This window comes from Lepidochelys kempii, chromosome 16 (assembly GCF_965140285.1).
Source record: "Lepidochelys kempii isolate rLepKem1 chromosome 16, rLepKem1.hap1, whole genome shotgun sequence".
Classification (NCBI taxonomy): Eukaryota; Metazoa; Chordata; order Testudines; family Cheloniidae; genus Lepidochelys; species Lepidochelys kempii.
In genome coordinates, this window is record NC_136395.1 from 12962626 (window position 1) to 12985031 (window position 22406).

At 48.7% G+C, this 22406-nt stretch overlaps 1 protein-coding gene across 2 annotated transcripts in view; it reads right to left on the reverse strand.

Moving 5' to 3' along the window:
• The window catches only part of ASTN2 (astrotactin 2), a 602317-nt gene that overhangs the window by 392856 nt on the left and 187055 nt on the right, over positions 1-22406 (reverse strand). For both annotated transcript variants that reach the window (XM_073314892.2, XM_073314893.2), the window contains exon 5: positions 13124-13231. In XM_073314892.2, the coding sequence (XP_073170993.1) occupies positions 13124-13231 (108 nt within the window). The remainder of the gene's footprint in view (positions 1-13123; positions 13232-22406) is intronic.

Genomic DNA, 22406 nt, shown 5'->3' on the forward strand with positions numbered 1-22406 from the left:
AGAAAATATGAAATGACCACTGGACAAGTTTTCAGATGACACACAAACTGGGGAAGTGGTAAATAATGAAGAGGACAGGTCACTAATACAAAGATCTGGATCATTTGGGAAACTGCGCATAAGCAAACCATATGTGTTTGATTATGGCTACATGCAAATGTATACCTCCAGGAACAAAGAATGTAGGCCATACTTAACAGGATGGGGGACTCTATCCCAATGGTGGATAATCAGCTGACATGAGCTCCCAGTGAGATGCTGTGGCCAAAGGGGCTAATGCAATCCTGGGATGCATAAACAGGGGAATCTTGAGTAGAAGTAGAGAGGTTATTTTATCTCTGTAGTTTGCACTGGTGCGACCATTGCTGGCACACTGGTATCCAGTTCTGCATCCACAATGAAAAAAGGATGTTGATAAATTGGAGAGGGTTCAGAGAAGAACCACGAGAATGATTAAAGGATTAGAAACACTGTTTTATGGCAATAGACTCCAGGAGCTCAATCTCTTTAGCTTAACAAAGAGAAGGTTAAGGGGTGACTCCATTACAGTCTGTAAGTACCTACATGGGGAACAAATCTAAGAATGAACTCTTAAATCTAGTAGAGAAAGTAGAATATGATCCAAAGGCTGAAAATTGAAGCTAGACGAATTAAAACTTGAAATGAGGCATAAAATTTTAACAGCCAGAGTAATTACCCACTGGAACAATTTAACAAGGGTCACGGTTCAGTCCTCGTAACTGACAGCTTTAAAATCAAGATTGGATTTTTTCCCCCTAAAAGATATGCACTTATTTTGGGGAAGTTTGCAAGCCTGGGTTCTACAGGAGGTCAGACTACATCACAGTGGTCCCTTCTGGCCTTAGAATCTGTGAATCTTTGTTGGGTAATGAGCCTGTTTGAAAAGCTGGCTATTTCCGAGCCAGCTGCACCTTTGACTGCATTGGGGCTATTCCGCAGTGTAGACCAGATCTTGCAACACATTGAGAATGGGAGCCTGGGGCGCCGGAACAGGGGGGCTATGGGGGCATGCCCCCACTTTTTTCCGGCCATAAGGACAAGCAATTAGGGGGAGGGGACAGAGAGGAGCGAGCGGGGGTGAGGTCTTGGGGGGAAGAAGCGGCGCGGGAGCAGGGCCTCAGGGGAAGGGACGGTGCGAGAGCAGGGCCTTGGGGAGAAGGGGCAGCAGGGCCATGGTTCGGGCACTGTTGCCCCCACACACACTTTTAGGGAACTTCTGCCACTCCTGACCGGAGTGGGCTGAGATGGGGGCTTTGTGCAGACAGAATTACTCAGCACAGCGAGACACAATCACAACCAGCACTGGCATTTTTCATAAGCAAAACCAAGGTTGTCCCCGTTTGGCATCCAGCCCCGTCCTGGGACGCTTGGGTATAGCACTGACCTTCCAAAGGCATCCGCTCCCAGAAACAGCCTCTCAGAGTCCTTTTGCTTCCCAAGGAGAGGGGAAGCTGACCCAACATTAACCCCTGGTTAGCAGACCTGACCTATCATCAACCTGCTGGAAAGGACAAGGAGATATTTTATTAAGTGTGAAAAATTCCCTGCGTGGGTGGCATGCAGGCAGACTAATACCATAGTTAAAGGAACATAGTCAATCCAATCATATATTGGGATCAAATTCCTTTGGCTGTGTTACTAAAATCGCCTTAGCGTATTGAAGTGGAAAGAATTTTTTTACAAATCCAATTTGCTTTCCCACTCTTTATGCTGTTTACTTTTTGCATTTCTCTGGCCACGGACAATTAAAATCAATGAAGTCCGTTTCACTTTCATGTTCTCAGCACTGAATCGGTTGAGATGCAATCACTTTAGAGATGCAGTTATATGTTTAAAGACAGCAATTGTTTTTACTGGAATTGTCTTTCACGTAAATCAATGGAAATTCTTCCACTGGGATTAAGGTTTGAAAACAAAAACAAACCAACCCTGTTTTTACAAATTACAACTGCTGGGTCAAATCTGAGTTGAGACCTTCACTTTAAAGGTGGAAGACAGTTTCCAAGATAAGCATAATTTAAACCCTGTCCCAGAGGGAAAATATTATCATTCTCTATGAAATGTCCCATGTGCAGTCACTGCCCAGAGAAGAATCTTTCTGGAAAGAGAGAGGTTCAGGGAACAAAATATAGAACCAACCAAAGTGTTAGAAGTAGGGTGACCAGATAGAAAGTGTGAAAAATCGGGACGGGGGTGGGGGGTAATAGGTGCCTATATAAGAAAAAGACCCAAATATCAGGACTGTCCCTATAAAATAGGGACATTTGGTCACCCTAGTTAGAGACCATGTTAGAACATGATACAAACTGTCTGGCCCCACCTATACTCCAAACCTACATCATGCCAAGGGGCTATGCTTTCTTATAACTAGGTCCCCCAACATTGTCTCTCGGCTGTAGCATGTGAGCATTGCACAGTCAGGGAGTATATCCTCAACCCACCCCGTGAAATAGGGAGGATGTATTCCCACATTACAGATGTAGACTGAGAGTAACTTACCCAAGAAGCCACACAGGGCATCTGGGACAAAGGTGGGAAATGAACCCAGGTCTCCTGAGTCTCATGTCAGTGGTTTAACCATACAACCGTCCTTCCTCTCCTGGCTACTTTGGTACCTGCGACTGTGTGGCCAAGTGGCTATAGCACACTGGACTGGGAATCAGAAGATCTGGGTTCTATTCCCAGTTATGCCACTGGCTTTCTGGATGAATATGGGGGCAAGCCATGTTTCCTCTAATGGAGATACAGTGATACTGACCTCCTTGGTAAAGTGATTTGAAATCTACAGATGAAAAGTTCTCTAAGAACTAGCTGCTATTACAGTGTAGGTGGGCACAAGTCACCCTACCTTTCCTTTCATTCTAGCAAGGAGACCAATGATCTGACACCATCATGTCATGGATGCACAGAGCAAATGGGCCTGTTTATTGCCAAGGTACAGACCCCCACTCCCTCCCTTTGCATCCAGCACCAACAACGTGTTTACATTTTACTGCCTGTGACACAAGAGGTTTGTTGCCATGCGGAGGACGACAGCAGAGCGATTAGAGAAATTTGTTACCCACATGCTCCAAACAAAATTAAATTAAAAGAGCTGCTTTGCTGTCAAGATAAGGGCCAACCCAGGGAGATAATTTTTCACTCTCAAACACTCAATTACTCAGTGAGGCTGTATCAGATACAATAAAAAAAAAAAAAAGCAAAGCGCAGCCTCCAGGAACAGATGTAAAAGCTGTTATCTCTATCGCAGGCCAGGGGATGTTAAAGAGGCTGGGGCTGCAGCTGTGGTGTGGCGGGCCTAATTGCAGCGGGTGGGTGGGCGAGCAGTGCCTCCCCTCCGAGTTCATTGCCACTCGGTTAATGATGGTCTTCACACAATGGCTCCACGGTTGCTTGTTCAGACATGCTACAACCAAATCGACAAACACGTCCAGGACGAGGGCTGCAAGAGGACAGCTATACTGGGGCAGTGCAACAGTAATCGTGGATAAGCTGGCAAAGCTTTCTAGTAAACCTGTAGCTTACACCAGCAAATAAATGATTTTGCTGCTATACCTTATACTTGTTTGGTGAACGAAATGATAGACACAAGCAAATGGATTTTTTTTTGTCTGTGTAACTACGTATACACTAGGGTTTGTACCATTATTGAAATGTTATGAAAAAAAGGTCACACCCCTACCGGCCATTGCTATACTGGCAAAAGTTTCTAGGTGTGACCAAGCCACACACGCACACGCCGCTCATTTGTGAAAGAGTAGAGAGAGAGAGAGGAGAAAAGGGGAAGAGGGATCTCAGGGCACGTCCACGCTACAAAGTCTTCCCACCGCAAGTTGTGTTGCTGGGGTTAGTATATCGCTTTGTGCATGCGGACGTGGCCCCTTGCGTTGCTGCAGCACACGCTCACCAGGATTGCTTGTGTCGATTCACAGTGCGGCACACCATGGGTAGGTATCCCAGTGTGCAAACCGCCACCCTTCAGTGACTCCTGGGCAGCGGAGCTCACAGTTGGGACTAGAGCGGTCAGAGTCAGGCCTTGTGAGACCACTGCTGGAGGACTGTGAAGGTCGACATGAGAAACGCTGCGTCTACACTTGCACTGTATCAACCATTGTTTTACAACGAGTGGGGAGGTGGTATTACTGTGTCGGCATAATAGGGCACTTACATCGGTGGGAGACAAATTTCAGTGTAGACGCATGCATAACTAGGTTGACGTAAAGCAACTTATGTTGACCTAACGTTGTAGTGTAGACCAGGCCCCAGATGGGATAGTATCAGTGGGATTTGGGACTTTCCATCCATTAAGAGAAGACACATTTTGCCTTGTTGATACTGGAAGGTTAGAGAAGGTAGAGATCCCCTGGTTGCTTTTTGCAATGTATTTGCGTGTTCTGTTTAGCAATGGGGCCTCCATGGAAGAAACCATCTAACTGTCCCTGTCTGTCTGCACAGTTTGGAAAGCACTTTGTATTCCTTCAGTATGAAAAGGGTTACCCAGCAGCCTCATGCTGGGTTGGGCTGAGGGCAGGTGTCAGGGTTCCTTCCCCACTCTGAACTCTAGGGTATAGATGTGGGGACCTGCATGAAAACCTCCTAAGCTTACTTTTACCAGCTTCGGTTAAAACTTCTCCAAGGAACAAATTAATTTTACCCTTTGCCCTTGGATTTCCACTGCCACCACCAAACTTTATCTGGGTTTACTGGGAAACGTAGTTTGGACACATCTTTCCCCCAAAAATCCTCCCAACCCTTGCACCCCACTTCTTGGGGAAGGTTTGGTAAAAATCCTCACCAATTTGTATAGGTGACCAGTTTCAGAGTAACAGCATGTTAGTCTGTATTCGCAAAAAGAAAAGGAGTACTTATGGCACCTTAGAGACTAACCAATTTATTTGAGCATAAGCTTTCGTGAGCTACAGCTCACTTCATCGGATGCATCATAGGTGACCACAGACCCAAACCCTTGGATCTTAGAACAATGAAAAAGCATTCAGTTTTCTTACAAGAAGACTTTTAATAGAAGTAAAGGAATCACCTCTGTAAAATCAGGATGGTAGATACCTTACAGGGGAATTAGATTAAAAACATAGAGAATCCCTCTAGGCAAAACCTTAAGTTACAAAAAAGACACACAGACAGGAATAGTCATTCTATTCAGCACAGCTCTTTTCTCAGCCATTTAAAGAAATCAAAATCTAACACCTACCTAGCTGGATTACTTACTAAAAGTTCTAAGACTCCATTCCTGTTCTGTCCCCGGTAAAAGCAGCATTACCAACAGACACAGACCCTTTGTTTTTCTCCCTCCTCCCAGCTTTTGAAAGTATCTTGTCTCCTCATTGGTCATTTTGGTCAGGTGCCAGCGAGGTTACCTTTAGCTTCTTAACCCTTTACAGGTGAGAGGATTTTTCCTCTGGCCAGGAGGGATTTTAAAGGGGTTTACCCTTCCCTTTATATTTATGACAGCAGGGAAGCTCCAAGAGATGCCAGAGCAGTTGCCTCAAACTTTATTTACTGCTTACCTAACATCCAAAGGATCAGAACAAAAATATTCAGCAGTAAGGAAATTAACAATGTGGGGTGCCTTTCTGGGGAAATCCCACACGTGTACGTTGGAGCATTCCCTCCCTATCAGAGGCAGCAATGTGTTCCCCTTGCTCTGGGACTTCTGGAGAGTCGCTGGTGGACCAGCCCATGGCAAAGTCCTGCCTTTTACATTATCTGTTAGATTGAGCATTGGTTCAGAATCAGAGGAGAGATTAGAACCCTCTGCCCCGGTGCTCTGCCCATAAAGGTCTGCTCACTCAGGACTCTCCCTACGGCAGAGCTCTAGTTTCTGGTCACTTGCAGGCCTGGAGAGGCACGGAAAAGAACCGGGATGATGACAGATGTCCTGGAATGTGCTGATAGCTTCCCCCTCACCCTCTCCCACCCCATGCTTCAACTGTGGACATTAAACTACATCAAAGGAATGAAGAGCCCCATCTTCAGTGATTAGGGATGCAGCTCTGACATCCTGTTTGCTGTGAAGTCTGTAGGGTGGTGTGCATGCCCGTGATGCATCCCTGAACTAGGAACTTCGGAATCACCGCACTGGATTAGAGCCAAGGTGCATCTAACCCAGTAGCCTGCTTCCAGCTGTGGCCAGTGCCAGCTGCTTCAGAAGCAGGAACCCGCAGTAGGCAGTTCCAAGATCACCTGGCCCCAGGGAACGTAGTCAGAAGTTGGCCGATGCTTGTGAGTAACTTCAGGAGATGAGGCGGTCAAACTGTAGGAGTTCAGCGCAGTGGCACAGAGGGGGAGGGAGGGAGGGAGGAGAAATCATTCACAGTGCTGGGGGTGGGGGATAGCTGAGCGTAGCTGGAAAGCATTAGCACTGGAGAGACTGATTATTCCCTCTTGCTAGTGTAAGCAACGAAAAACGACATGTTTGGTTTATCGTCTTTTGTCTCCCATTTGATTCTTGACAGGCATCTCCTGGAGTTTGAAGTCTGCCGCTGTCAGGGAGGCAAGCTGTGCTGGCTGGTGAAATAGGTGCAGACCCAGAGAGACAATTTCAAACCACTGCATTCTCCAGCAGCCTCTCTGCCTCAAAGAGACATGTTTGAGACATGGTGATGTGATTCCCTTCCAGTGCTCCCTGTTTACTTAGCCCTTATGTTTTCCCTGTGTTTCAGCTGCGAGGGAAGGAAAATGCTACCTACATTTCATTCTGCATTTCCTTTCACTCCCTGTGAAATAATAAGTGTCTGGTTTGCCTCCGGAGACAGGAGAGGATCAAAGGGAAGCTTCCTCGTATGTAACAGATTCCGAATACCTAATTTTCCCTTATAAAGGGCCTTGTTTTAAACACCAAATACAGAAGCAGATCAAAGCCCGGCTTCTTGCTCCTCTAACAGCTCTCAGAAGGCTCTGCCAGCCAGAGACACACATACAGAGGCTGCTGCAAATCCGAGGAAGATAATTGGGCTCTGCTAATTTATCTGAAACATCGCTGTGTGCTACAGAAACAATTGGGCATCTAGTACACACGGACCCCTCCCGTACAAAAAAAGAAGAGGATGTAGGCTAAGCCCACTCCCCTGCCTCTCTCTATCTGCACCTCCCCAGTCCACAGGCCCTCAACACAAGAAGGATCCAGATCCACCCTCAGCCTTTATCTCAGCCAGGCAGTATGCGGAACTTATCACCGGACAACAGGAACCCAAATCCCCAAGCTTTTAATTAGGCCATAATGGGAAGACTGCGCTGTTTTATGAGACAACAACATGTCCCCTGGGAGGCCAAATGATGACTAGGATGCGTGTGTTATCCTGACAAGGAAGCCAGATTACTGTGGAGGAGAAGACGCTGTCTGGCCCAGAGCAACGCAATCAAACAAGGAGCAATTTTTCTCTCCCTCTTACCAGGCTGGTGGAGAAGAGATTCAGAGTTGAGGGAAGCTGCCAGAGTTCTGCTCCTCTGGGGTGGGGACCAATGGGAGCTGGCCTAGACAATTTATTCACTGCAGGGCCTGTTCGGAGTGTCTCCAGGAAGTATAAACGGCTGCTTAAAAATCATTTGCATCCTATCAGAGAGACAAGTTATTCAGCTCACAGGGACAATCTCCTTCCCCGTTTCTGGGGCCACTGGACCAGTCATCAAGCCGCCATTATTGCAATAATAATACTTTGCACTGACATTCAGCGCCAGAGATGATTTCATCCGAGGCTTCCGAGCACTTTATAAAATTAACCCTCTGTGAGTGGCCGGTGGAGAGAACGGCTCCAGACGCAGCTGGACGGGAGGCTGAGGCAGCCCTTCTTTAGAGCAAGGAGGATTAGGATTCCAGCAGCATGGAGGAAAGTTGTTCTTTAAAAGAAGAGGACTGGACTGAATGTGCCCCACCCGGCGAGAGGGAAAACGGGAGCGTGATAACTACACGGAGTCTGACATCTCCTATGGTAGGCAGCTGCAGATCTGGATACACATCTCGACAACAATGACGGTTCTCTTTATACGACTGTAGTGCTGGTGAAAGGTGCATAGTTTGACAGCCCTGGAGACGGGAACCTTCTACGTACCTGCAGAACAGGTACAGAGCGTGGGAGCTCCCCCACAGTGCCCTGCCAGCCCTCACTTGACTGGAATGAGCAACGAAGTTCGCTTCTGTGGCTCGTCTGCTCCTTGGCATCTCCCACGGAGGCTGCCAAGGGGAGCACCGGCACTTGCGCTGGCGGGTTTTGATGGTGCAAATGCATTTTGAAGGGTTTATTAAAATGCCCATCATTGGAGTATTCTAGTGCAGTATTAAAACACGCACAATTGGGGGAAGGAAGACAGCCAATTCCCTGACCTAGCCTAAGTCTAATCATAACTTCTGATTTTGAGCACCATGCTAGCCCTCCGCCTTGCTCCAGGCTAATAACGGGCTGTTTGCTTGTGGATGCCAGTGGGTTTTCCGCTGTCCGGTTCGCTGAGGACCCTTGCCTTGCAGCGTGACTGTAGGATGGCAAGCGGGAGACTCTCATCTCCTTGGGGAGGCTGTTACAGGGCTTAGGTAGCATAACCAGCAGGCTCTGCTGACTGCTGCACTAAGTCCGTATGTGGCTTCCAATATAGGTGCCGACTTCCCCTCTTTCCCATGGGTGCTCGACCCTCCCTCTGCTCCCGCCCCGCCCCCACTCCACCCCTTATATGAGGCTCCACCTCTTCCCACCCCCATTCCAACCCTTTCCCCAAAGTCCCCGCCCCAACTCCACGCCCTCCCTGCCAATATTCCAACCCCTTCCCCAAATCCCCACCCCGGCCCGCCTCTTCTCCACCTCCTCCCCTGACCGTGCCACGTTCCCACTCCTCCCCCATCCCAGAGTGTGCTAACACTACCAAACAGCTGTTTGGCGGCAGCCGGGTGGGAAACGCTGGGAGGTAGGTGGAGGAGCAGGGACACGGCGCGCTCTGGGGATCAGGGGAGCTTGGCTGCCAGTGCGTGCAGAGCATCCACTAATTTTTCCCCAAGGGGGTTCCAGCCCCGGAGCACCCATGGAGTTGGTGCCTATGGCTTCCTATAAGCATGGCAGACCAGGTGATCATAGCTGCTGCCAAGGGTTCCTATAAAAGAGCAGGTCTGAGATAACATGGATCCCACCAAGGGCTTTGCAGAGCAGTGAATGGGACTGGGTAAGGCATGGAGCACCAGTAAAGGATGAGGTGCAGTGGTGTGGTCAGGAGATGGGACAGTGCATCATGTAGCAGTCTGACCTGCAGATGAAGAACACATGAACAGCCATGGCCAGGTCTTCGTTGGAGAGGAAAGGACAGTTTTGTTGTCCGAAGAAGGTGGAAGACAGCACTTCTAGTGACTGCTGTTTGATTCCTCATGGTCAGCAACAAGCCAGGATGACCAACAGGCTTCATACAAGAGTGCATGTGCCCTCCAACAAGGGCAAAGAGATGGTACTAGCCAGCCCCTCAAGGACCTCTCCTGATTAGCATTGAGCTTTAGTTCTTTCTGGATTCAAACCCCACGCCTTCATCCAGCCTCCAGTTTCCACCACGAACTCGATTGAGCAGACAGACAGACATTGAAAGGGAACACTGCACCACTGACCAAGGGAAAATTCTCCTTTGTTTCCCCATGTTTCTTCCCATCATCTCCAAGGTGATTCCAAAGACACAGGAACATTAGTGCCTACCAGTGAAGGGATCCAGCAACTATAAGATGGGAAGATCTCTAACATGGTCTGACTGGGATCACAGAATTCAGAGATTAGAGAGAGAAGACTCCCACTACATCGACTAGTCTGTATTCCTGGCCAATGTAGACTGATTCTCTCTTTTATATTCTCAATGCTTTGTCCATTCCAGTTTTAAGCAATCAAGCAGGGAGGTTTTGACCCCTTCTCATGAGAGGCTATTCCACAGTCAAAGAGACCTCACTGTTAGGAATATCCTCCTTCTCACCCACACAAAAAAAAACAACTATGGACAATTTATTTATGTTCCTTTGGCCTACCCCCTCGAACAATTCCTCCTGCATCCCTTGATGTGTGCAACCTGCAGCCATTTGCAACAATTATAATGTACAGCCACCTAACTAGCTTACTTGACCAAAGCACAAAGAAAATCCATGTGTTACCCTGCGTTTACAGGATCGTTTAGACATAAATTGAAGTAATCGTGCATGCTGTAACTAACAAATCACATACATCTGAAGAGGTCCCACCACATCAACTCTGATAAGCACCACCAATGCTTCAGAAATTGTACTCTGTCCTGCAAAAACCGGTCTAAGGAGAGAAATTGTGGGAAAGATCTCTTTCATTGGACTCATTGACTATCCCATTGCACCTACAATGACACACAGCCATAGTGGAATCAATATTAGAACATCATTGTAACAATAAACTGTATCTGAGTCTGCACCCTTCTCTATTAGAATGATGAGCCTGTCCAATTATGGAACTTTGTTGTAGCAGTAATTATTATTTTTATGCTGTAACTTCCCACTAAGCTAGTGCTTTCTTCACACAAGGGAGCGAAGACAATAATGGAAAATTTCTTCCAAGACACCGTTAAAGGTAAAGTTTAGCCAAGCAACAGGGAAAGGCAATGGAGTTTTATTCAGGGAGCTTATTTATTTAAAAACCAAACCAAACCAAAAAAAAAACAAAACCCCTCTGGTTAATGGAGAAATAGCCAAGGTCATTTGTGCATCTAGCAAAACCAGACTTGTGGTTCCATTGAAGAGACAGATGGGTTATTAGATCATCTAGCTCAGCGTTTCTCAACCTTTTCAGGATGGTGACCCCTTATTTGAGTTCAACAAATTTGGGGGGAGGGATAGCTCAGTGGTTTGAGCATTGGCCTGCTAAACCCAGGGTTGGGAGTTCAATGCTTGAGGTGGCCATTTAGGGATCTGGGGCAAAAATTGGGGACTGGTCCTGCTTTGAGCAGGGGGTTGGACTAGATGACCTCCTGAGGTCCCTTCCAACTCTGATATTCTATGATTCTATGAAATTTTGCAATCCTCTCCCTTTACCTTTTTTACTCTTACTGTTAAGTATAAGTAATAACCAGACAGAGAACACTGAATTTGAAGAGGAAAGGAAAGAAGGAGCAAGAATTTATTTGCTTTAGATTGTAATAAAATCTCCAGTGACTCATGACCCCCCGATTGCCTTGTGTGTTTCCCTACCCACACCCCTAGAGGTAACAAACCCACTGGTTGAGAAACAAACACTGAATCACATGGGTGGGGTTTTTAAAAGTGCCTAAATGACTTAGTACCCTAAGTCCCATTTTTAAAAGTGACTCCTTGAAAATCAATGGGACTTGGGGTCTAAGTCACTTCAACGCTTTTGAAAAATGTATCTTGTCTTCCAGCCATTGCAGGATTGCTCTCTACACGACTGTTTGAAGTGGGAGAACTCATTTCACAGCAAAAACTGAAGCATCCAAATTCACTAGCCCCTTTTCCAAAATTGAGGCCTGTATCTTTAACAAGACTAAGGCAATGCTGCCACGGGAAGCCTTTGTTGACTTTCCGTGCTTAAAAGGGCAAGTATAATTCCAGTGAAAATTTATGTAACATTGGATTTCCCTTTCTTCTAAAAGAACGAAGATACAAGAACACACCTGAACGCAAATCCTATTCCACATAAATAAACGCAATGTGTGTGTTTGTTCTAACGTGAAATCACTGGGCCAGCCGTAGGTGTGGAGGTAATTTCACATTGAAATAAACATGTTATGCGCATTTATCTGAATGCCTAATCACGGAAATAAATGGAGCTGTATTTAGTTTGGTGGGCTCTGGCATCTATCTAGAATGCTGCACTCTGGCTCTGCTTGGCTCAACAAAGAAAACAAATTCAGGACTCAGAGCCACCGGTGCAATCTTAAAATCACTTTCCAACTTGGTTATTTCTTAATGGTGGTTTTCAGACTTAGCAACAGCAGCAACAAAAGTCACCTATTTCCCCTATTGAAGGCTAAACACACACTAGATCAGAGGTTTAGAAACAAAGTGATCCCTGGTATTATTTGAATGGGGGAAAACGTAGGAAGTAGTTTTAAACCCTGGAAGAGACTTTCTCTCTCTTTTAACTCACAACGTGACTTACGAGATTAAGTCCCTGCCTCAACCTCAATTTTGTGTTTGTTTTTTAATTGCTTTTGGGCTGAGAACAAGCATGGAAAATTCAAGTCCAATAGGAAATTTGCTGAGAAACTTTAAGTGACAGAAATTGAGCTTTACATATCCTCAGGAAACGCCACCATTACAGTCACGGGTGGCTGGACCAATAGCACGGCTCTACCAACGCAAATCCCTAGTGAAGACACTTTGAGCACCACTGCCATGGATAGTAAACTTCCCCAGTACAAGCTGTGGCTTATCACACTTGTGTGTGTTGACATCAGAGGTATGAACTGGTGCAGTGACACCAGTGGCTGGCTGCCAGTGGCTGAAATGCCTAGTGTCTATAAGGCCTTAAAACATAATGTCCATGATACTCTTAGCAAGGCTGTACTGAAAACCCACGGTAGTTACAATATAATACACTGGAAATGGTACTTAGCTGGAGACTTTTGAAGGGCTGTGCTTCCCCATCCCTCCCCTTTCCTTAATTCAGATCTACAGCTTAGTGTTTCAGTGATGGATGTTTTTCCAATTAGCTGTATACTGTTCAAAACTGGGAAGACCAGCTCCATCCATCCATCCAACTCCACTTCCAGCATGCTGGGGGTCTGGTGCATCAAGGGGAAAGAAGGGGAGGAAATGCTGGGGTCACTCATCAGTGCTTCCTAAATCTTTAATGTGGCTGATATTGGAAACCAGGGAATAGCCATGAACAAGCAACCAACCCAATTAATATAATCACTAGGAAACTGCTAATGTCTCCCACATGCTAGTAGCTGGCAGGGGATAGTCCCAGGCTGGGAAATCTTTATGAATAGGCTGATGTTAGCTATTGGGCATGAAGATTTGTACCTATGGACCGAGAGTCAAATTATTTCAGACCTCTTAGCTAGGGGTGCAGCGAAAGGAGGTAAACTGGAGTGTTTGTTTCTTTTGCCTCTCACAGCTGCTGTGTCACTGCAGGTTCTTTTATTTTACCTTTGCTCCGTCTCCGGCTCCTATACTGCTCGGTATAGAAGGTCAGCTGCGTTTCGTCATCTGCCTCTGAGCCAGAGTTTCCCTTGGCACGTCCAAACCCAATTCCACCTGAAAGGAAGTGAGGAGAAAAATCAGTACTGCCATCTTAGGGGCTCACCCACAAAACTTAGCTGTGCGCTCCTCAGCAAAACTCAGGAAATCATTATCCAGCTTCCCCTTCTGCCATCTCTTTAAACCCCTGCTTCTCCAAATAAAGACATGGGCTCATTAAAGTCCGGGTGTTATTATTTGTATTGCAGTAGCACTTAGGAGCACAGTCATAGATCAGGACCACCAGTGTGCTAGGCCCTGTACAAACACAGAACAAAAAAATGCCCTAAAGAGCTTTCTATCTACATGGTAGTGAGGACCTTGAGTTTAAGCCACTCTCCTAAGGACCCAAGCACAGTGAACCACATGGACTTTGGCATATCTGCCTCAGAGGCCAGCAGGCGGAGATGAGAGGCAATGTGGTCCAGAATACAGGACATGAAACAGAGTCAGGAAACCTGGGTTCTGTTCCCTGATCTGCCACCGACCGGCTGTGTGACCTTGGTCAAGTTGCTTCCTCTCCCTTTGTTGCGTGGGTCTAGACCATAAGCTGTCTCTGCTGTGGGCCTAGGGAGCTGTAGTCTCCGTTGGAGCCCCTAGGCTCTACCGCAATACAAACAGCAGGGAAGAAAAATGGAGCTGTGACTTCACCCGCCCCCTTTGCTTTGATGTTCCCAAGGAACAAAAACAAGCCGTGGAAAGATGAGCCTGCGCAGGCCCAAAGAGTAACACGTCCACTGGTCTGCTACATCCCCCAGCTAGGGGCGCCCAGATGCACTCAGACTCATTTGACCAGGCAGAGCCCCCTCCTTCCCCCCCCACCCACCGGTGGTTTTAAACATTTAGGAGAAGCAAAAGTTAGAAAAATCAACTTAGGAATAGACTTGGCACGAGTCTGCCAATCCTCATGGAAAATTAAAAGAAAAGAGACCTCTAGGGGTTGACGGTGGCCCTCTGAACTGCCATTAAAATATTTTATTGCTTTAAAACCCCCTTTATGCTATGCAGAAGTACAATTTCCACACTTCTTGGCAAGAGTCCAGCAAATGAAAGCGCACTTTCTGCCCTGTAAAATTCTTAATCACCGCGATGAGTGGGAGGGGGGAGAGAGCTGGGGAAATGCACAGAACGGACAGCCCCGGAGACCGGTGTCTGTCGATCAGCAGAGCACGTAGGCACAGACAGAAGCAGCGCCAGCTTCACCCCCATAGTCTCACCAACATGCCTCTGCCCTTGGTCACTTGGCCCACTCAGACCTTAGCCTCTGCTGAGACTGCCAATAAGGGAGAGGAGGTGGAGGGCAATATATTGTGAACGGAACACTCCCCAGCTAGGAACTAAACCAACTCATCTCACATTGCAACCCAACAGCCTTCAGGTAGGAACAAGTCTGGTCTCCACCAGCCTAGGTTGCATTCAGACCATGGATGCAATGCAAAAGACCAGGAATCCCATTCAATCAATCCATTAAGCCATCTAGTCCCTCCAGGAGAGGGTGCTGTGTCAAGTCCGCCCAGAGTCCGGCGCCGAGAATGGGCCCTGCTCCTTAAAGGGAGATGACAAAGCCAGCCCTCAGCTGCGGCCACACTGCTGGCCGTTTGGAAGCGGACCCCCGAACAATGCAGAACTGGCAGCTTGGGGCTTGCTGCGCCTCTAAGAGTTTGCTGTATCAATAAGGGAATATGACCTATTCGTCATTCCTTCCCTGGTGCAGCGGGAATGGGGTTGAACGTAGGTGTCCAGACAAACACAACCATCCATCCATCCAGCTCCTCTCACCCTCAAAGTGCATAGCATGAGACGCCAGTGTCACCACGTGATTGCAGATTAGGGATCCTCCCAGGACTCAGCTTGCTGAGGGCACCTCCAAAATCCTGAAAGCAGCCCACAGGCAGGAAAGGGCGGAGGGTATGCAAGTGGAGGGTGGCAAGCTCTCAAAAGCAGGTGGCTTGAAAGCTGAATATTGGCACTGGTCTCAAAAGCTCCAAGACAACCCAGAAGGCACCAGGAGCGATTAAGGGTGCTGCAATGATTCTCGCCACGGTGAATGGTGCCTGCTGCTTGGTATTTTTTACCGAGTGTGTGATTTAGGGCACTAAAGTGCAGCCGTTAATTACCTGGAGCTAGGTGAATATTTCCACTAAGGTCCTAAAAGATAGCAAATGATTGGAACGCATTAACGCAACGTTTAAGGATTATCAGCATGTGGCAATGGCTATATAAACTGCTCCGAGGCTTCCTGCCACCTGCGCTCATAGCAACAAGGCAGAGGGCTTTAAACAATACCCTGTGACCAAGAACGTAGATCGTCAAAGCGGGTGAGCCGTATCACCTTCCTGCCACATCCTAATCACTGTTAGCACCTAGCATCTGATTTCCACACAGCGGATCAATACCAGACTACCAGGGCATGCCGCCAGGGAATGCCACTGCAAACTACCAGGCTAGTTGAGAAGGGCCAGCATTTACCCTGGGGAAAGAGCAGGGCACTTTGAGATGAAGGCTGCTTGAGAGAGCCATGTGCGAAAAGTCTGCAAGGAAACCTGAACGCCTGTGGAGCTCATGAGGTTACAGGTCCCATCCCAAGCTTGAAACTTAGCCCAGGGACATCAGAGTGTTTGCCCAGGCTCACAGGGAGTGCCTGGGCCAACGCGTGGGTCTGAGCGAGGGTTCTGCCAGCTTTCCTGCTCCTTGTGGAGCTCAAAACCAGGTGAGACTCTACAGCTTCGATTCAGAGCGAGATTCAAAACTCAGGGCAGCGAGAACCCATGCAGATGGGAATGGAAGCACACGTAAACCCTAGTTATCTGACCAACAGTCTCTATGGGTACATCTCCTCCACCACAGCACTTATGGCCGTGCAGCTGAGCCACTGCAGTGCTTGTGGGGGGGATGCTCTATGCCGACGGGAGAGAGCTCTCTCGTCAATTTAATAACTCTTGCCTCCACCAGAGGCAGCAGCTACATTGGCGGGAGAAGCTCTCTCACCAACGTAGCGCTGTCTACACCAAAGTTTAGGTCGGTATAACTTACGGCGCTCAGGGGTTGTGGATTATTCATGCCCCTGAGCAACTTAAGTTATACCGAAGTAACCTGTAGTGTAGACAAGGTCTCCCACCTCTACTGCTTGAGCCATTCTCTGTGTTGGCAAGATATTTTCAGGAGTAAATGCCATAGCAAAGCCCAAGCAATCCAAGGTTTTAGGGCTTTCAGGAAAGGAATACAAGCCCAGTCGTGTTCCTTTTGCAGCCACATCCCAAAAGGGGTTAACATGCTCTCCACGCTCTTCGCTGGGAAATGGACTGACCAGCAAGGTTCAAAGCCAGAAGCCATCTCCGCCCCCTTCAGCAGCTTTTCACATGTTTGTGGGTTGCATCTCTGTGATGGATGGTGCCGACATGTAAAATTACTCAGGCTGAGTGTCTTCGGCGAGCCGGTGACAGCATTTGCTGATTACCTAAAACTGTGCAGGATGTATAAATATGGGACTTGGGAGACCCACATCAGGGTCCCTGGGCTGGAAAAGAAATGCCTCCCCCAACCCACCCAGAAAGGGCAAATGTTAGCCAGCTGGCAACAGCTAGGCAAGAGAGAGAGATGTCTCTGCAATTCCTTTCTGATCTGCCTAAAACTTCAAGGATGGAGTGGAAATTTACCTTCCCGGTAACTCAGCGGTTCCAGGTTTCCCATCACAACACACTCCCAGATACAAGTCTGGGTGAAGTCAGTTGACATTATCTGTAGGAAAGCAAAATCTTAGCACAGCTGAGACTTCACATAAACCTGACATCACACTCCAAGCCACCTGGGGAGAGGTTTGGGTTTTGTTTTGTTTTGTTTTTAAATTGGCCCCAAAGTCTTGCTCTGAGTAGCTCAAGATTTGGGATCTCTTCCCTGGGTTGACTAACACGGCTACACCAACACTGCATACTATATTGTCCTTGTTTTTCTTGCATACCCCCAATCTTGCCAGCCTCTCTTCTTCCCCCCTCCCCGCCGCATCATCATTTCTTTTTGACAGGAACAGTGGGCTGCCCTAGGCAGATGAGACAGATCCTTGCATATGAGCTGGATTTATCTGAGCACAAGCAGCTCACAGAGTGAGAATAGGGAGCACCTGATTAAAGACAAGACAGTCGCCCCTCGTCAGCGATTCCTTTATTTCTCTTAAACGGGGAGGGGACAGACAGACAGGGACTGCAGAGTAATAGAAACGAGATTATAATCACTGCAACCAATTACAAAGCAGAGTAAATCACTTGGAAAAAAGCATCCGATATGCAAAATTCTCCATTGATAAGGTTCAGCCGGCGCTCAGCAGCACACATGTGATGATGCAGGGAGTTACTGGGAATGGGGTCATCTTGGCTCATGGCTCCAAACACAATGCGTCACAAGAAAATTCCCATTCGTGATGTGAGTGCAGCCATGGTTAGCAGACATCAGGTACCCAGAATTCCCTCAGAGCTCAGCCTCCCCCGTTCATCTCGGCACAGAGCTCCACCATCTCTTTCCTCACCTTGCAGCCCATCAAAGCCTCACACTCCCACTTCCATGCCACCCGCTACAACTGGAACTCCCTCTCTCTGCACCCCAGAAGGTCTCCCCACCCTCATCTTTTCTTCTAGGCCCTTCCTTCCATCCTGATTCTCCTGTGAAGCCCGTAACTGCCACAAATCCACGTCATCCCACAGCCTCAAAAATTCACACACACACCCCCCCAAGAATTCAGGCTGAGGTTTTTAAAAGAGCCTAAGGGAGTTAGGCACCCAAAACCCGTTGAACTTTGACAGGAGTTGACCACTAATTCCCTTCAGCTTCTTTGGAAGTCCCAGCCTAAAGCTGCCTTGCGGCAGAGCTGTCCCCTGGATCCTGCAGGATGTCAGTGCTGCTTCTCCATTTAGGCTGCGCGCGCCTCGGGGCCTAAGTTCCCTCTACGCTTCGCGGCCGTGCAGCAGCCTATCAAGGGCAATGCAGGCGCTCGGGGATGTGGTGGGGAGGCATGAAGGTACCAGCTTCTCCTGCAGCTCTGGCCCCCAGACCTGCTATGGCCAGGGAGAGGCGGGGAAAGACGCTCTCCCCCAGCTCCGGAGCTCCCGCAGCCAGGGAGAAGCGCCTCTCCCCGCCAGCCCAGCTGCAGCTGCAGCGAGAGAGGGCTGGGGGAATCCGCTCTCCCCACCCCGGCCCGGGACAGCCTGCACGCCAAACCCCGCATCCCCAGCCCCAGCCCAGAGCCCGCATCCGCAGCTGGAGCCCTCACCCTCCTCCTGCCCAACCCTCTGCCCGCTCTTGCACCCTGAACCCCTCATCCCCAGCCCGGAGCCCACACCCCCAGCCCGAGCCCTCACCTCCTTGCACCCCAGCCCTGAGCCCTGCACCCCTCATCCTCAGCCTAGAGTCCACACCCCCAGCCCGAGCCCTCACCTCCTTGCACCCCACCCCTCTGCCCCAGCCCTAAGCCCCCCACGCACACACCCTTTGAACCCTTTGGCCCCACCCCACATCAACTCTATATTGGTGCACATAACAAAATTCATTCTGCACATGCATGGGAAAAATTAGAGGGAACATTGCTCAGGGCAGGGACCACATGTTCCCTTGTGCCTCACAAAGCACCTGTTGGGACTTAGCTAATGGTGTGGCCGCATGTCCCACCTGTCTCTTCACTACATTGCAAGCTCCCCTTGGCGGCCCTCATGTACCCCCAGTTTGGAAAGAAGAGTCCAGACTGTGCTTTAATTTTAAAAATGCCTGGGGGGCGGGGGGAGATGCATTCTGGTTGGGCTGTTTGTTTTTTAAAGCCTGCCTCCTGGGGGGAAGAGCACAGAGCAGCAAGCCACCCCCAACGCACACTCCACCACCTTCTTCACAACAAAGGCTCCTCGCAATACTCTAGCACCAGCTGTCCTCCCCCCTCAGGAGCTTTCTTGGCCAGGTGCTACCCAGACCAATATTAAATTACTGTGAGCCACATCAGCTGCAGTGGCCAGGGATGGAGAAAGAGGGAGAGAAAAAGAACGAACAAACTGACTTTGCCTTGGATTAGATCTCCCTGCAACCCAGGTGTTAACAGACTTTGCAGACACCCACTGAGTTCAAGGCACAATCCATTGATCATCTTTATTTAAAGCGTGAGGACCTAATCCAGCCCCGGCAGAAGCAGATGCCTCACCCTGGGGTACTTCCAGGGGAATCCCCCCACTTACATAGGAGCTACACTCAATTTTACAACTTGGGTCCCGTTAATTATTAAACCAGTAAGACAGCACGGATTGCAGGGTTGCAGAAGTCCCCCAGTTGCATGGAAACCTGGAAGCAGCCCTGCTGAAATCCTCCTCAGGAGCCAGAAGTCTCAATAAAGGTGCTTTTATCTCTAATCCTGTTTGCAGTTTTACAAGCTCATCAATTCACTGAAACTGATCTCAGCTCAGGGACAAGCAGGGCAGGGTTTCTTGCTGTTTTTGAATGAGATATTAATGTAGATGGTGAATGAGGGAGGGGTCTTGAGGAAAAAACAACATGTCATGTAATCAAAGACTGTATAATATAATATGCAGATGCACAAGGGGGCTGAATTAGAGCTTCATGGGCAACCACAGTACTGGCATATCCTCACTTCTGAGCGTTTGACTTTGCAACCTTACCATTCTTTTTAACATAGTTTGCATGTGTAATTTGCTAGGTTTAAAAAAAAGCAAACTGGAGGAGGAACCTAACTGCATCATGTGGCAACACACTGACATCCACATGGGCCCTCAGATGGGTTGGTAGGTTTAGACCCACCATTTGGGCTAATGAACTGCTAGCAGTAGAAGGTTGTCATCCTCTATGAGGACCAGCACTAGAAGGGGATGAGACACACTGTGCCAGTGGGTTTCAGATATTTGCCAACAGATAAAGAATGGCGAGACGCAGGGATTGTGGGTTCCAATCCACATTCTGTGCTCCAGTTGTCACAGAATCCTCCATCCAATGGCCGCCAAGCCTGACCCCAACTGACCCATCCCCTCCAGCCTGTCCCAGCCCTTTGTCTCCCTCCTGGCTTTTCGTCCCAGGCTCCTCACCTAGCTAGTCTCACTCAGGCTCCTTGTCCAATCTCAGGCTCCCCTCCCCCTGCACCCATTCCTCCCCCTCGTGGGCTCCTAATCTCCTTACCCCAGCCAGTCCCAATCTCTTCCTGCCCACCTGCAGCAACTCCCAGTTCCAGTTCACCCCCAGGCTCCTTGTCCCAGTCTATTCCCTCCAGTCTGGCTCTTGTCCCCTCTGCATTTGAGGCAGACTGCTTCCTCCATGTTTCCTGGGTGCCGGCAGAGGGAACATTGAAAGCACAGGAGAGAATCTCCCTGCTCTTTGTTCCCGTGCCCAGTGCCACAGCAGCAACTGCTGGGACAGTCCCACTCAGCCCCAGGAGGATAGCTCACACTCAGTCACTCTGTGGGCATGGCACAAGCATAGTCTGGCTGGCACACAGGAGCTGTGTGAGAGGAGGGAGCGTGCTCTTTGCAGACGCTGTCTTCAGAGAATTTGGCTGCCAAGCTCTAACAAGTCTCTGCTGAGCAAGTGCGAACTGGGATTTTTCAAAGGTTTAGACCTTGGCTAAATTTGGGTGTTTTTGTTTCCCCCATGGAAACAGCACCAGGACATCCCCTTGCCAAACATCAAGTCCCCGCTGCAAAGCAAGGGGGCACTAGAATGTCCCAGTCAAACGGCAGTATGAATTTTTTTAACCCTGGGCAAAACAAATGCATTTTTCCCTCGCCTCACTCTTGGAAATGGCAGAGCCATTTCAGCCGAAAGTTTCCAGAGAAATTCAGCCTGAGGAAGACACCCAGCATGGAACATTTCAGCTCGACCGGTTAAATCTCAACAAAGTTCTACACAGCTGAAAACGGGGAAGTGCTGGGCAAATTTAATTGTAGGCGTTGCACCTGCAATGCCTGGTAATAATTTTAGCATCGCATCCTTACACGGTCCTGTCCTCCACACTCCAGACTTCAGACCACACTCAGTCCATCTCTTTCTGGCAATCCGCCCTCCCCCAGCTGCTCCTCCTTCATCAGCTTTTCTAGCTGCCAGAACAAAATGGTGAGTTTTATCCCCGCATTGCCCCAAACACAAAAAGCATGAAACTTTGAGATTTTAAAGGTAAGCCTCCCAGGGATCGTTCATCTTCTGGAGAGCGCTTAACAGTGCTGGGCAGAGTTTCTCCAGCTAGTCTTTGATACAGGATCGCCAGGAGAAAGGGAGGGGTAGGGGAGAGGGAGATGAAAGCTATTCTCCTCCTGACCCAGCTTGGACAGCAATCATTATGGCTGGCAGAGCAGAGGCACCCGCTGGCTGCCTCTGCATCACTCCACTTTCAAAGAAGGTGGCTTCAAAAGGCACCTGCAACAGAGAGCAGAACAAGACTCTGAGGAGGAAGCAATGGAATCAAAGGCACAGCCCGCAAGGGGCTCCTGAAAAGCTGGCCAGTGGGGCTGGTTCAGGGGAAAGGAAACTCAGTAGCTCGCTGGCCTGTTCACTCAGCACCAAGATACACAACTCAACCCCCCTGCAAGTTCCCTTCCAGGCTGGGCGAATGACATGCCCTCCCTATGAGACCAGAGCCATCCTGGGCATGCCACGTGATGAGGGCCCTACACACGGGCCATGCTCAAGGACCCTTTCAAGCCATCTCTTCACTGCTCCACTCCCTCTGCACACACATCCTTAAGCCCAGGGCACTACATTTTAATTTTCATCTCTCCTGCCCATCCCACCCAAGGAACATCTCTCATGGTATTTCCATGGCCCCTCCCCACCATAGTGACAGGAAGTTACTCCCCAGTGGTTAGGGTGCTAGCCTGGGACTTGAAAGACCTGAGTTCAATCCCCTGCTCTGCTACAGACTTCCTGGGTGACCTTGGGCAAGTCACTTAATTGTTGTAGACTTAAGTTCCCTGCCTGTAAAATAAGGTTAATAGCCCCACCTCATGGGGTGTTGAGAGGAGGAGTGGGCACTTCCCCCTGCAATGAATTTGCTGAAAAATGCAAACTATTCACAAATGTCCATTTGAATCAATACATGGAACACCTGGTTTTGACACACAAGAATTTTGTGGGATTTTTTTGTGGGGTGGGGGTTCTTTTCCATGAGGGGAAAAAAATCAGTTTCTGTTCAAAACAAAGCGGTTGTTTGTTTTTTTTTCCAGTT